The 16916-nt window shown below is 37.8% G+C and overlaps 2 protein-coding genes across 6 annotated transcripts in view; both read right to left on the reverse strand.

Annotated features, from left to right (window-relative positions):
- Positions 1-4578, reverse strand: part of LOC126366471 (formin-like protein 1) — a 28230-nt gene extending 23652 nt beyond the window's left edge. Inside the window, exons 1-2 of the mRNA XM_050009580.1 lie at positions 4392-4578; positions 4102-4292 (exon numbers count right to left, since the gene is read on the reverse strand). Of these exons, the coding sequence (XP_049865537.1) occupies positions 4102-4292; positions 4392-4578 (378 nt within the window). The remainder of the gene's footprint in view (positions 1-4101; positions 4293-4391) is intronic.
- LOC126382408 (CD151 antigen-like) overlaps positions 1-16916 on the reverse strand; it is a 343453-nt gene that overhangs the window by 193881 nt on the left and 132656 nt on the right. The window lies entirely within an intron of this gene.

Consider the following 16916-nt stretch of genomic DNA (forward strand, 5'->3'; position numbering starts at 1 on the left):
TTGTGTAGAATTTTCTATTCAAATATGTGTTACCTTGGGTGAACCAAGGTTGTGATACATTATCTTTAACTTCAGCAAACCATTTGCCTTTATTCTGAACGGTTTCTACCCAAAAAGCTTTAAATTCAACTTTTAGCTGTTTTTTTACCAAGGATAAAATGTCAGTATCGGGGATATAACAAGATGAATTCACATTGGTAGGAATATTTGCAATTGTTTTGGCAAGAAAGTCTACTTTTTCGTTTCCAGCAACACCTATATGAGATGGGGTCCAAAATAAGGTGATTGATTTTGACATTTTTTGAGATAATTTTAAATATTGTTCTCTTATACTGTAAATCAAGAAATGAGTATTAGAATTTAGTTTCGGATTATCAAGGGCACTAAGAACGCTCATACTATCTGTGACGATTAACCAGTTATTATATTCCTGTTTCTCTATATATTCAAGTGCCTTTAAAATAGCCATAGCTTCAGCGGTATATATGCTAGCAAGTTCAGGTAAACTAAACCCACACCCTCCTTTACAATTCATGTCATAAAAAGCTAAAGATACAGCATTAGAAGATTTTGAACCATCTGTATAGATTTGTCTATATTCTTTAAAAGAATCTAGAGCTAAATATACATCTTCCTTAGTTTTTAAAGACTTATCAATTACTATAGATATTAAACAAAATTTAGACTCGAAGGAACCTAAGTAACATGACAATTTAAAATTTTCGTATAAATTATAATTTTCTTTATAATTTATAATTTCAAACAATTCCTGAGCTATATAAGGAAGGCTAGAACTGTTACCAGAGGAAAAACAATGAATTATTTTCAAGACAAGAGGATGATTAGTTATAGATAGAAGTTTAAGGATAAACTTGGATTTTAAGAACGAAAACCTTAATTTCAACGGAGGGATGTTGCATTCCACTTGCAATGAGATTATAGGAGTAGACCTCATACCTCCAACAACTATGCGTAAACACTTGTTTTGAATTTTTTCCAATTTTTCCACCAAATATGAGACATTACCAAAACAATAAAAAGCATATTCAAAGTGACTTCTAGCTATAGATTTATACAAATTTAATAGTATTTTTGGGTCTGCTCCCCAATAAGTACTAGCCAAAGATCTCAAGATATTTACAGCTTTGGTTGCACGATTTATCAAGCAATCAACATATTTATTCCATTTGAAATTGCTCTGAAATGTTACACCCAGAAACTTTGTGTTTTTCTCTACTGGTAGTGTGTTTTGATTGTATTTTACATTTATGGTTGTTACATTAGATTTGGAGAATAAAATTACTTTTGTTTTTTCAGCATTGATTTCAAGATTTAGTTGATCAAAATACAATTTTAGTTTTGATAAAGCAGAGTTTAATTTGTCTTGGACTTCTATTTTATTGTTACCAGAGGTGTACACAACTAGATCATCTGCAAATTGTAAGTTTTGTACCTTATTACCTAAGATTAAATTTAATTTATTGATGTACAGAATGAAGAGCAAAGGACTTAAAATCCCACCTTGAGATACTCCTTTATATGAGTACCTGGGACCAATTAAAGTGTGATTGTTACATTTAACAAAAATTTTCCTACAATGTAAAAAATTATAAATCCAATTTATCATTTTTGCAGGAATTTGCAGAGAACCAAGAATAGACGCTAATGTTTCTAAATTAACATTATTAAAAGCTCCAACAACATCAAAAAACACACAACAAAGGATTCCTCTAGAGGACAGTGCATCATGTATATCCAGATTCAAATGATTCAGACTCTCCCGAGCTGAACGACCACGCCTAAAACCAAATTGATTAAAAGGTAAAATATTGTTGCTTTCTACAAAAAACTCCAAACGTTGTTTAATTAATTGTTCAAATACCTTCCCCACACAAGAGCTAAGTGTGATGGGACGATAAGAATCTGCATTATTTGGGTCTTTGCCAAATTTTAAAATGGGAACCAAGCAATCTGTTTTCCACTCATCTGGAATAACGGAATTAAGCCATAAGCAGTTAAGTATATCTAATAATATGTGGAGGATGGATATATTTAGCAATTTAAACATTCTGTAAGTTATAAAATCCAAGCCACAAGCTGTGTCTTTTCTGGATCGAAGAGCTGACTGCAATTCTACTATTGTAAAGGGTTCAATAAGAAAACTATTGTGAGGAGTGATGGTAACAGAATTATTATCAATTTGAAAATGTCTTTGTACTGTATCAGGGGTGTATTTATGCAGAAATCCCTCAAGCCAATTGGAATCAGAAAATTCTGGCGTTACTGAAAAAGTCCTATTAAATTTCCGTATTTTCTGCCAGATTAGTTTCATAGGTGTGAGCCTGCTAATGGTTTGACAAAATTCATTCCAACTGTTACGACGTTCCTCTTTCAAAATGCGTTTTTTTAAGGCTTGGGCCTGTTTAAAGTTAATAAAATTTTGGAAGCCTGGGTTTGTTTTAAAAGTAATATAGGCTTGTTTGCAGTCATTAACAGCTTTGGTGCATTTTTCATTCCACCATACTAGAGGTATCCTTTTTTTTTTTAAAGTTCTACTGACAGATGCAACATAACTTCTATCTTGAATTGAACCAATTACAGATTTCTGCACAGCAGTCAAAATAAATGAACAGAATTGATTATATGAATTTTGAATATTTAGAAAATCTACTTGAAAATTAACAAACATTTCACCAACAGTTTTTTTATACAATTTCCAATCTATTGATTTCAGATTGACATGCTGAGGAAAGTTTAAGGAGTACATTGGAGCACTGACTACAGGATCAACAATAAACTTAACAAGAGTGGGCAAATGATAACTACCAAGAGAATCCGAATGTACCTTCCAATCACAAGACAATGCTAATGAAGCAGACACAATAGTTAAGTCAAGTCCATTAGCCCTTCGATCATAAGAACCAACAGTAGTTGGCTGACCATCATTCAGAAGAACCAAATCATTTTCATCTATAGAATCCACGATAGATCTACCCCGAGAATCAACACTAGAACAACCCCAAATGGAATGATGAGCATTGAAATCACCAGCAATAAAAATAGGTTTGGGAATACTGTTTAACAAACTGTTAAATTTATTTTTATCAAAGTGTGTACTACCTGGACTATAAAAACTAACGAAAGAAATAAACTTTTTATTAATTTGTAATTTAATAACTATGTTTTGTAATGAATCATCAAAATATGATTCAATTTTTTTATAGTTTAATGTATTTTTAATTAAGATAGCTACACCATTGTGGTCATTACCACAATCGTTTCTCACAATAGCGTAACCTCTCATTGAGAATTGTATTTGTGGCTTAAGCCATGTTTCGGAAATTAAACATACATGTATATTATTTTCATAAAGGAAGTTTTGCAACTCTAGTTGATTGCTTAGCAAACTTTGTGCATTCCATTGCATAATATTTAGGACTTGATTTGTGAATTTTGATTATTTTTATTTTTAAACTCAAAAGTTTCCTTTATGGTATCTGTAATTGTTTTTGAATTTATATTGGTGTTCTGGGTTTTATTTAAATGAATAACTTTAATTATAGTTTCTGTAATAAGATTCAATATAGTTTTGTCAGACATGAATAAGTCAAGCAAATTTTTTGTTTGTTCAGCCTTATTAAGTGATGGGAAATTTTGAGCATTAAATAGATCTGAGAATTTAGCTTTAGTATATTTGTTTTTATTTTCTGCAATCTTTAGTTTTTTAACAGGACATTCGCCTGAAATAGAGATGTGGTTTCCTTGGCAATGAGCACATACTGCCTTTTCAGCAGGAACTTGGCATTCTCTAAAACTGTGTTTGTCAGAACAAATCGAACAACGTTGAGCATTTTTGCAAAATTTGGCCATATGACCATATCTGAGGCAATTGAAACATTGCTTAACTGGTGGTATATATGGGAGGACAGGAAGTCTCCACATTTTGATGAAAACATAGTCAGGCAAGCAAGTCGAGGAAGCAAAAGTAATGGTAACAGTTTGAGTTGGTTCTAGTTTGAAACCTTCATCAACCTTTTGTTTTTTCAGTATACGTCTCACACAAATAATTTTTTTGGAGCTCGATTCCAAGGCTTTGAATACTTGATAGTTGCTCATTTCGGCGGGCACACCGGTGATAACTCCAGTGAGCTCGGTACTCCCTGCCGGAATAGAGGCCTTTAAACATTGGTCTCTTAAGAAAGTGGTATTTTCTAAGAAGGCGTTGGCCATATTCGGTCTGTCGAACACTACTCCCATTTTGTATTTGTTGACTTTCTTCAGATATTTGATGCCTTTAATTGACCGTACAAAACAGTTATTTAGGTACATCATGTCTCTCGAACCGATGGTTTTGTTCGGATCTGTGCTCTCAATAAATACAACAAACTCACTGCCTGCTGCACTGTCCTCAGGATATCGCCTGTTATAATCAATGACCCTGTAAGGGGTGTACTTATCCGGCTGTGTTTCATTGGAGTTGCTGCCCCGTTCCGTAGAGTCCGAATCGGTAGACTCCTCCGCCCCCGAAGTTTGCGACGGAGGCGGTTTTCCTTTTTTCCTCTTCGGGGGCTTCGTCATTATGACGAGCCCCACTTGTCACGTATGTACACTTTATACAGTAAAAATATTTATACTCGCTATTATATTAATTATCCTAAGTAAATATATACAAAATTAACAGTATGTACAACTTTTTCCGTATTATTACGAATTTACAAAATTAAAATCGCCCGCCTTCTTCAAGTGTTCCCGCGCTTTTTTTTTCTTGTTTTGTTTAATAGACGACGTAAATGCAGAATAAAGCGTGGTATTTCTTTTGACAGTTGGCTTAATTAAAAAAAAACCTTATTTAGTAGGTAACATAGTTACACTTTAAAAATAAAAAAAAAAAGATACTTAGAAATAAATTGATCGTTACACTTTGAATACTTTAATGTTTATGTAAGTAAGTACTTACAAACGTTAGAACCATGTCACATTAATAGGCTAGTTTTCAACTAGTCAAATCAATTACTTTTTACTAAACGTCAAAACACGAAATTACTATGGAATTTGAACGAAAAAGCACACTTTAACGTCACAGAGAAACGTGACAAAATGTCTGAATTATTATTACATTTTGCTTTATTACAATTCATAAATAATATACCGATCTCCAATAATAACAATATCCCGATAATATACCGATCTCCAATAATAAACTGACTCACTAGTCATAGTTTGTCTTATAATTTTAAATGTTTTAATTATTCGTAATTTTAAGCGACAAATTGTAAATTCATAAATAAGTTAAATTGAAAAAATAAAACTTTCGAACGTTTAGATCTGTTTATTAATCAGAATTTCATAATTTATCTTTGACCTAGGAAACTACCCAATTGTGTATTGAACTGTACAAACAAATGAGAGACGCGATGAAAAGCCACTCACCGCAAAAGAGACTCGCCGTAGCGGGAATCGACTTTCAGGACGTTGCTGTCTACGCCATAATTCCTTATAGGCATACTTCAATTCAATTTTACTTTCAGAGGCGGAGGACAGGAGTCCTAGTACGGCTTTGTAATAGACTACTCTGGGCGCCATCCCACTTGCGTCAGACAGAGTACTGCGGGGCGGAAGGCAAGAGGGAAACCACTGCCCTATTTTTCCCTAAAAAAGTAGCATGAAAAATGCTGCACCGACAAGAGCTTTTTTTTTTTTTTTTTTCCGTTTTTATCTGCGATCAGTCAGTCGACTATAAGCAGATCAGGTGTTGGTAGGGCAGTGCAGAGATTACTTTCCCAATGGAACGCTCTCTTCTTTAAGGTAAGACATGCAGTCTATTTGCTCAAGTCCATTACTGCGGCTTTTTTCAGTCGTCTTTGGTGGGTAGGCTTTGTGAGCGTTTCAGCCAGGGGGTTCGGATGGTGCTCCAGTCTGATTTTGTACCGTGCCGCAGTAGATCTTATTTCCTGTTGCACAGTGTTTGCCTTCAGTATTTCATGTACTTCCATGTTTCTGATGAACCATGGAGCATTTGTTATGCTTTTGAAGATCATGTTTTGGGCTCTTTGTATGATATTGATGTTTGAGGCACTGGCAGTGCCCCATAGTTGGATTCCATACGTCCAGATCGGTTTTATAATGGTATTGTAGACTAGAAGTTTGTTGTCAGTGGATAGTAGTGAATTCCTTTTCAGAAGCCAATTTAGGTTTCTGTACTTAATAGTGATCTGGTCTCTTTTTGCTTCTATGTGCGTCCTCCAAGTTAATCTTCGGTCCAAGTGAATCCCCAGGTATTTGACAGCATCACTATGAGGCAGTTCTTGGTTGCCGAGTTTCACTCCAGGGCAGTTGCCTTGTCGGAGAGAGAATGTGATATGCACAGATTTTGAGACACTGGCTTTTATTCTCCATTTTTTCAGCCACTTATCTATGTCATCAAGGCCATCTTGCAGGATTTTTGAAGCAGCATCTGGGCGTTTATGACTTGCAAGTATAGCAGTATCGTCAGCGTAAGTTGCTGTCACAATATTCCCTTTCTCAGGGAGATCTGCCGTATAGATGGTATATAGTACAGGTCCTAGTACAGATCCTTGCGGTACTCCAGCTTTAATGTCTTTAAAGACTGAGGTAGATTCACCCTCTTTTACCTGAAATATTCTGTCTGATAAGTAGGAACTCAGAATCTCATAGTAAGTGTGTGGAAGGGATTGTTTTATTTTACAAAGTAGCCCTTTGTGCCAGACTCTGTCAAAGGCCTGTTGAACATCTAAAAAGGCAGCTGAGCAGTACTCTTTATCTTCCAAGGTCTTCCTGATTTTGTTATAAACTCTGTGGACTTGTTCCACAGTTCCATGTGCTGTTCGGAAGCCAAACTGATGGTCGGGTATGGTTGATTTTTGTTTGAGGATTGGTAATAATCTACTCAGTACCAATTTTTCGAATAGTTTTGACACTGTCGGTAATAGACTAATGGGCCTATATGATGTTACATCATGAGCCGGCTTACCCTCTTTGTGTACCATATCAATCTGAGATACTTTCCATAGAGCTGGGTAGTATTTAGTTCTGAGTATACCATTGTATATGCAGGTGAGAAATACTATAGCCTTCCTCGGCAGTTCTATCAGTACCTCCTTAGTAATCAAATCGAATCCAGGAGCCTTTCTGTTGTCCATTAGCCTTATGTAGCTTATTACTTCATTGGGGGTAAAACATTTGATAGGTAGGTCTAGTTGATAGGCTTCTTCTAGTATATCGTCTATATCGGATTCGTCGCAACATGGGTTCATTTCGTTGGGAGTGAATACTTTGGCAAGGTGTTCAGCAAAGATTTCAGCTTTTTGTTTAGAAGTCCTGGCCCAGTTACCGTTTTCTAGTTTAATTGGGGGCTTCGTAACTTTAGGCTGGTTTATGCCTCGTGTAGCTTTCCATAAAGAATAGTTTGTAGATTTTGTAGCAGTGAGGCGTTCTATTTGCGCTCTAATTGTTTCGTTTCTGGCAAGTGCGAGTGCTTTTTTGACATCTTTGATAGCCCTATTAAGTGTCTTCTTGTCTTCGTTGCACCGACTCGTATGCCATACACGACGAAGTCTTCGTTTTTCCTGGATTTTGTTTCTTATTTCCATAGGTATGGTAGTTTTAGGATTCGTGTCCTGTTTTTCAGGAGTACATTGCCAGCACGCAGCTTGGATGGCATTAGTGAATTCCATGACTGCATGGTCCATGTCAGTGGGAGTCTTAAGAGCCACTTTTAGATTTAATTTATTTTCAATGATGATCCTGACTGAGTCCCAATCAGTATGCTTATTATATAACGCTACAGGTTTTTCGATATTTAGTATGACTGTGCTTACTGTCAGAATAATGGGAATATGATTAGAAGACCCATCCAGGCATGTCTCAGGTTGAAAGTAGAAGCCGTTAAGCCCACCCATGATAAAAAAGTCTATTAGGTCGGGCAATTTATTTTGGTCAGTCGGCCAGTGTGTGGGTTCTCCGGAGTTTAGCGTTTTTAATCTGAAGCTGTCTATGCATGCCTTAAGTTCTCTTCCTCTAGTGGTGGTTAGTCTCGAGCCCCAAAAAGTGTTCTTTGAGTTCCAATCGCCTCCGGCTATGAATCGTCTGCCTAATGTGCTGAAGTAATCTTGGAATTGTGGTGCTTTGACATTGTGTCTCGGCGGGCAGTAAACTGATGATATATTAAAGTTGTTAGTGGTGCTCTCTACAGAGATTGTTGTTGCTTGTATGTGAGCAGTATCGTAGCTAGGAAGCTGATGGTGTTTAATTGATGATTTTATGATAATAGCTGTTCCACCGTGTGCCCGTCCATCAGGATGATTTGTGGTGTAGACGCTATGCCTAGGTATATTAATAGCACTTTTTGGAGTGCAATGTGTCTCAGATATTAGTAGCACATCTAATTTATGTAGGTCGAGTAGCATCTTTGCTTCATCAATATTAGGCGCTAGGCCATTTATGTTCCACGCCCCTATACGCAATGCAGTCATTTTAAAAGTTTCTCTATTAGCTTGGTCATAAGACTCATTAAATTAGCTATTTGTTGTAGTAGTAGATCTATCTTGTCAAAAGATTGTTTTGAAAGCAATTCTGGGACTGCTTGGGTTGGCTGAACATTGGACTGTTCTTGGCTATGTTTTTGAGCCTCTTCTTGGATATTTTGCTCTGGTTTGGTGTGTTTGTTCATATTTCTAAGAACATCCGCATATGTCTTTGTGTTGTCTTGGGAAGTATGGGCTGATCCTGAAATTTTATTCGATTTTTGTGTGTCTTCATTTTTATTAGTCTGTTTTGGAGCTCTTTCTCTGGTGTTGTATTTCCGGGCAAGAATTTCCTTATATACCTCACAGCCTTTATAATTTGCAGGGTGGCTGCCTAAACAGAGGGCACATGTCGCTGGGGTATTTCGGTCTTTCTTCGGACAAACAGCGGTATTATGGGCTTCTGCACATTTAACGCAGCGGTACGGTCTCAAACAGTTATTTTTGGTGTGCCCGTACTGCTGACATTTGGTGCATTGAACTACAGTTTTGCGTTTCTTCGGGTCCTCTATGATTACAATGGTGTTGTATATAGAGCGTATTGATTTTACTGCTTTGTTGTTTGCATTATTTTCCAGGTTAACGAAAAATGTCGACGTTGGTTTTTTATTTGGACCTATTCGAGCATTAATTATTTCACCCTTAACAACATTGCCCGTCTGTTCTATTGCTTCTTTTATTGCTTCATGTGGAGTTGTATGGTGTAAGTTTTTTATTACGATTCTGTAGCACTTGTCTTTCCTTTGGGTAAATGTATGACCTATGAGTCCTTTCAGTCGGACAAGCTCCATCAAGCATTTATATGATTCCGATGAAGCACAGTTCACACGTAGTTGGTTCTTAGTTATAATCTTGATGGTGTAGTTCGATTTTGATAAAACACTTTCAATAGTTTCTACCAATTTGTTAATGTCTTCTATGCCATAGAGGATAAGAGGAGGCGGCTTGCTCTCTTTTTTAGAAGCGGTATGGTTGATCTCTGCATCTTTTTCATCTACAGGTAGTGTTGTATATCTATTCTGCAATGGTATTTCTTGAGTTGGTGATTCAGACAGTCGTGGTCTTTTGTTGTTCCTTATCATAGGCGCTCTTTGCCAGCTTGGCGGGTTAACGCATTCCTTTTGGCCACTAATTGTTGGTTGATTTTCGTCTTCTAGTATAGCGACATCACTCATAGATGCGCTGCGATTACGGTTTTGGTTGAACAACCCAGGGTGAAACACTTGCTGGGTTAGTTTTTTGGGTGGGCCCTTAGTCGAGGTTGAATTGTTCTCAACATCGCTTTGTTTAGGAACTTCTTCCCCCAGCATTATGGTAGGTTTTTTATTGTAGTTTTTAAAATTTTATCTTGGCAACACTATCACAAATGTCAGATGTCATTTTGAACTGTTGAGGGTATGCAAAGATAACTACGAGTTATGATTGTCACTTTCGATTTCTCTTCACTTTATTTTGGTTCTATATCACTATATTTTGTTTAAATAACACTATCACGTGATTTTTGGATGATAAACTGCACTTTGGTAATGTTTTCAAACACAAATTAACAACTTAGCGCACAAAATCACTTGATAACTGAGCAACGTATCCGACAAGAGCTAAAGCTTAAATTGCTGATGATGATGATGATACTTCAATGGTCTTGTTTCCACTGCGTTTATTCTACTCTCACGTTTCTTCGGCTGAACCGAACTTCGAAATTTTCCTCTTCATTCCTCACTGAGCTCGAAATGTATCTAAGTAAGTACGTTTTTTACTAAACGCAGCGATAACCCACTTCGAATTCGAAATCCAGATATCCAGTATTCATTTCCTACATCGATTTTTCAGGAACTAGAGTTAGGGATTTAATAAAGCCTTCTTATTGCTTCTACAGTCGTGAAATAAATCTAGACTTTTACGTTTGTCGGTAGTTTTTCGACTTGACCCTCCAATACTGGTTCGTGTAGCTTTGAAATCAAATAATACTTCAAGTAAATACTTACTTTAGTCAGTTGGTTGTCCGAAAAGGTAAGACGATCGATAGCCCTTTGGGTTGATTGAGGGGAGGCCTGTGCCGAGCATTGGGATGTATATATAAAAAAAAACGTCTAAAAAATTGGCTAGTTGATATGGAATTTTATGACTTGAATGAATATTTTCAACAACAATGATATTTAAAATTGACAAATGTTTATAATGTGACTAATTATTAGGTACTTACTTAATTCCTAGGTACTTACTTAGACCCTAGTGGGTCTATAGCGATAAGCGCTGAATGAGGGAAATCGTCGACCACGCCGGCGGGGTCGGTATCGGGGCGATACGGCTCACCACCAATCACGTTGGTAACAGAAAGCTTGGTAAGGTGTGGGTTTTTAGTAATTCTTGCGATGGATGTACGGTCACGAGCTTTAATATGTGTACACTTTGGTACCATGTCACATTAACTTTGACAGAGTCCTAAAGTGGGTACATTATATTGCTCATGACTGTACGTCGGTTAGCGACATCAGTGATGAGTTGTTTCACGTGTAAAACAAAACAATTTGCATCACGGTCTAACAATTTAGATTTCTAGTCGAGAAAATCTGCTGTAGGACGCGTATTTGCCGAATGCTCACTATGCCGGAAATCCGGAGGATTAAATGACAGCATGCGTCTGCGATTATACGGTTCAGTATTTACTGTTAGAATTGCGTCAGCGTCGATTCTGTTGAACAATAAGAGCAATAAGGCCGCCCAAATTGTACTGTTTTCATGTGTTATGTCTGATTGTTGAAATTTTAGTTCTGTGCAATAAAGTATATTTGATTTGATTTGAAAACGCGCAAATTTGATGCATCTGTTTTTTGTCGTGACTTATTGTAGGTTTGGCATCAACCGTAAATAGCATCGACTTCTTGGCCGGACAAATGGGGAGTGCTAAGGGCTCTCACTCGGTACAAATATTTAAGTATGCATGATGCATCTTTCGAATGCGTGATAGAATCTTTTAATTGACTCGACCTAACGCAGATCTATCTCTATTTATAGGTTACCAATAAGGCCGTCTATTGTGCTTATTTTATTCATCTGTACATGTCCTTTACTTATGTCTTTGTGCAATAAAGAATTATTAATCTACTTCTTACATAGTCTATTGCGCGGTAAAAATATTAAACGTGTTCAATTGCTTGTCGGACATGTCGTAAAAACCGACAGAGGCATTGTGTCTTTCTTAACACGATCGATTATTATCATGGTCAAAAGACCGGTCACCAAAGTTGTCATCAGAACAGTTCATCAAACCTATTTTAGGATATCTTTTCCAAAGTTGCATTTGATTATTTGTGGCTACCCCATTAGGGGTTACAGGCGTCAGTTTATGTATGTACTCTAATTCTTATAAGTACCTGAAATTCATTTTCCACCAAAAGCTATCAACAGAGGAGTTTTTATCAGTATTCAAACAGTTATTCAGTTGGCTTTGAATCCCAATTGAAATGGTTGCGCCGAGTGGAATCCTAATATAAAAAGCCGATTGCCTGTTCGTGAGTGCTCATGAGAGGTTAGGAGGGACCCGGCCTCTGAAAGGATCGTGAAATTAGACGGTGACAGTACTATTAAGGGTGAACGTAGTTCTGAGTCGAATGGGGGAAAGTTAAGGTTAAGGGTTGTTTTCGGAACTAATTATGGCGACTAGCAATATAAATGCAGGCCTGTTGAATATAACATAGCATAACATAAACTCACGACTATAAAAATTGGGGTAGTTAGAGGTACATCCATCACAAGACGAACTAAGTAAAGTAAACGACAGGTCGACATGGCAATTCTCTAGTGACGTGACGTTTTCAATATCGATATATTTTTATTATGTATGTAACAAAATGTGAATAAAATAATACCACGTTTTCATTTAAGTTAATATTTATTCATCTGAATCATCTAACGTATCGCTACAAAAACTTAAAGAATCTTCGTCACTGGTATCTCCGACTTTTATAATAAAATCTTCCATTTCATTTTCCATTTCCATGTCTTTTTCCCAAGGTTCTGGACATGTTTTTCGAAATTGCTCCAGTTTTCTGCCGTGACTGACAAAATTGCATTCGTTGTTATCGCTTTATGTAAGCAAGATTATAATCGATAAACGCGGTCGATACGGACTCGTGCGACACTAAGACTAAGACGCCGCGGGGACTGTGCGGGTGTGCGGGGCGACCCCGCCTCCGCGGCTCACCTCATGCCCCGATTGCCATGTCGACCTGTCGTCAACAGTACCTACTCACCGAGCTTTCTGTTAGACCATCGTGATAGGTGGTGAGCCGCATCGCCGTCTATAATGGTCGAGGCAACTGCACTTAACATAAATTAACTTCCGCGGCCTATAAATTGGCCTCTGTGGTCCAGTCTTGAGCGTTAGGCTCACGGTCCGGAGGTCCCGGGTTCTAATCCCGGTGGGGAAATATCACAACAATTACTTTGTAATCCCTACTTTGGTTAGGACATTACAGGCTGATCACCTGATTCTCCGAAAGCAAGATGATCCGTGTTTCGGAAGGCAAGTCAAGCCGTTGGCCCCGGTTACTACTTACTGTAAGTAGTCGTTACATGAGTCATGTCAGGGGCCTTTGGCGGCTCAGTAGTAACCCTGACACCAAGATTGATGTGAAGAAGAATAACTCATTGGTGAAAGTCCGTTACCGGGGTTCGAACTGGCGCTCCCCGTTTGAGAAGCAAGCCGGTAAACCACAGGACCACAGTGAGTCTACCCTAGTATTCGAATTAATTCACGTAGTTGTTGATGTAACAAGCTATCAGTCCGTTGTTTAGTTTGTGTTACCTAGTGATGTTCCGAATATCCGTATCCGTATCCGCGGATATCCGAGATAAAAGAAAAATCCGTATCCGTGTCCGTTACTTTTCACGCGGATCTTTTACGGATCTTTTTCAGGTGATTAAGTAGAATTATTAAATAAAAAGCTACAAAATTCCACAGTGTCACACTAAACCATAACCAAAACAAAAAAGTACTACCCGCGCAATGCAAGTTAAAACGTGTCCTGCCTGACGTTGCGGCGAGCGAAGACGTCAACTATCGTTTCAAGGTCACGGGCGCCGCGCCGACACCAATCGAATAAGAAAATAAAGATCCGTATCCGTATCCGCGGATCTTTACACTAAATATCCGTATTCAGATCCGATCCGGCGATCCGGCACATCACTAGTTACCGGCTAGAACTACCAATTAAAATTAAACTATGAATGTGGATGGTATCATGACAACGGAGGGATCAAATGTTTGTATCGCTTTGTGTAGCGGAGGACTGTTTGTCTTCAAAACTCAGTAATATTTCACTGTCCTGAGCCACTGTCGTCCTGTGGTACACTTGTACCCGCATAATGGGCCATCTCTTCTTCGTCGTTCCCTCACTGCTGAGGATCGCGACCACAGGTTATGGTTTTCCACTCGGTACAGCTATATGCTGCGTGGACCGCCCTCTGTATGCTGCCGCCCACCGTCTTCTTCACGATGTCAGACCACCTCGTAGGCGCCTTTCCTCGCGCACGTTTGCCATCCACTTGCCCAACGATGATCTGCTTCTTCAGACTGTGCTTCGGAGACCGCATAATATGTTCGAAGAAGCTTAGGACACGATTCCGGCATATTGAGGAGAGCCGCGTTGTGATCTTGAGCTCCAATGAATGGGCCATTCACCTGTCTAAATGCGGAAAATAGGGCCCAATACCGGTACACTAACTTGCTTTTCAAACTAGGAGCGCCCGCTACCGTACTTGCATAAATCCGTGGCAGGGCCCGCAGAATACCAGCGTCGTGACTCACGCCGCGACTTATGCTGAGCGAGGTCCTTTTGTTCCGGACTCTACCGCAGATGATCAGACCGTCAGTGCGTTGCATTTAGAATACTTAGATTTATTATTATTGTTTTTATGATTTTGGTGTGTTTTTCTTTTTGTTTTGGATTTTTTTTGTCTGTGTACTTATTGAATTCCGTGTGGTTTCTGTCCTGTGTTAAATGTAATGTACCTCTCTGTCTGGGTCTGTGGTGTCCGGAAGTAATAAATGTTTATTTCTTTCTTTCTTTCTTTCAGTTATCAGTTTATCGATTCTCGATAAAATGAACAGATTTGAAGTCTCTTGCAAATGGGGTGTGTAGTTAGGACCCGCGGGGTAATGAGAGTCATAGGAGGGTGAGTCCGTTTATATTGGGTAAGTTTAAAAATGTTTATAATTTATAGTTCAGGGAGTTGCTTCTCAAACGGCGAGCGTCGATTCGAACCCCTGTACCGAACTTGCATCAATGAGTTATTCATTTATCTTAAGTGCACATGGTGTGGGAACGTAATTATCTTGCGATGGATGTACCTCTGATTACCTTAATTGGGATATAGCCGTGAAGCTTATGTATGCTATCTACTCCTTTTCTTCCAAAGTATATGTAGTAGTTTATTATAGATATTTATTTATTATAACAATTATAATTATGTGTATTAATATTATATAGTTTATGTAGTCGAAAGTGTATTTATTTTTATATGTACAAGTATTCCCATGCTGCACTATCCCGCTATATTAAATAATATTCAATATTTCCTATACTTAAAGGTTGCCTGGAAGAGATTGCTACTTAGCAATAGGGCCGCCTATTGTACTAATTCTATTTCTCTTTTGTTTTGTATTTTGTTTTTTTCCTGTTTGTGCAATAAAGTATTTGTTATGTTATGTTATGTAAAGTGCAGTTTGCATTAACACAGTTGGCTCGACCATTATAGATGGCGATACGGCTCACCACCTATCACGTTGGTCTAACAGAAAGCTCGGTGAGGTGTGGGTACTTAGTTCATCTTGCAGCGTTATGTTAGACTTGTTTCTGTTAACTCCGAAAGGAATAACGCTTAACCCTTTCACGGACAGAGGCCATTGATGGTTCATAATAGGTAGTATGACATTTTGGTATCGGAACGTCCGTAGACGTTCTGTCCTTGAAAGTGTTAAGGCAGTGTGTTGTATGTATTGTATTTCATGATGTGCTCGACCATTTCATGAAATGGTCATATTTCATGAAATAGAATAGCATTCGTTGAATGAACACAAAACGTTTAACGATATGATCAACTAAATGCATGATTACTTCATGATATAGCCAAACGTTGGCAATCATATCGTAAAATTAGTAACATTATCCACCGGAAGTGGCGCTGGTGTCGATTATATTTAAAACTTGTTTGATATTATAATCGATGAATCAATGTAATTGTACAATTTTCCATATCGAATAGGTACTTACTTACATAATTTTTAACCTAAGAAATTAATCGACTATTCGCATTTTTATTACACCACATAGCATGGATACCGCCTACATTAACGATATGGCCAAACGTTGATTGAAATATCATTCTTCTTCTAGTGTGGGGGTGTGAGGTGGATTACCAACCTCATCAACCCTGGTGTCAGGTTTACTATTGAGCTGCCAAAGGCCCCTGACATGACTCATATAACGACTACGTACTTACATCAGTAAGTAGTAACCGGGACCAACGGCTGACGGTTGACGTTTCAACGATATGGTCACCTTAAGTTGGCTTTTGCATGAATTATGACCATTTCATGAAATGGTCGAACACATAATGAAAGGATGAATTCTACGATCTGGTCACAACATAGCATTGACGTATAATATATCGCTATAGTAAGTTGTGTGTATGTCTATTATGTTTCGCAGACTATAACATTTCACAGCCTGTAAACCTGCAAAGACCGGGTTTATTGCACTGCTAAACGTAATTGGGCCGTTTCTTCACCAGTTAACTTTTATGGTCGTTTTTTCTGTGTGTGTGGGATTTGTATCCTTTACAGCGAAATAATTACTTACATTTTTTTTTCATTTTTTAGTATGATATTTGTCCTTATAGCACTTACTCGTGCATAGGGAAACTCACAAAGAGAAAATTTAAAATCGAAAAAATCTGACTCGGACGGGATTTGAAACCGTAACTCTTGTCAAGACGGGACGAGCGTGTGGGTTAAGCGTGTTAACCATTACACCACCGGGGCCTCCTGCTGTCCATGCGAAATTCTTCCTCTCTTTTCTTTTTTCACTTTAGTGTGTTTGGTGTTGTAGAGGCTGTTGCAGCGATAGACTATTTTCATTTACGAGTGATAGTACGAGTGGAGTCAATGAAGAGTTTCACTTCTAACTTGCCAGGGAAAGGTCCGATTTTGATGTTTTTTCAATTGTAAGCGTAGATTTTTATATAATTTAAAATCAGTGGCGCAAATAAATATTTCGATCAAATAAAAAAAAATGATTGTTTTTGTTTATTCTAACAAAAAATGTATTTATAGTACTTTTCTGATTCTGTACATATACGGCTTCCTATTAG

The sequence above is a fragment of the Pectinophora gossypiella genome, chromosome 4 (assembly GCF_024362695.1).
Source record: "Pectinophora gossypiella chromosome 4, ilPecGoss1.1, whole genome shotgun sequence".
Classification (NCBI taxonomy): domain Eukaryota; kingdom Metazoa; phylum Arthropoda; class Insecta; order Lepidoptera; family Gelechiidae; genus Pectinophora; species Pectinophora gossypiella.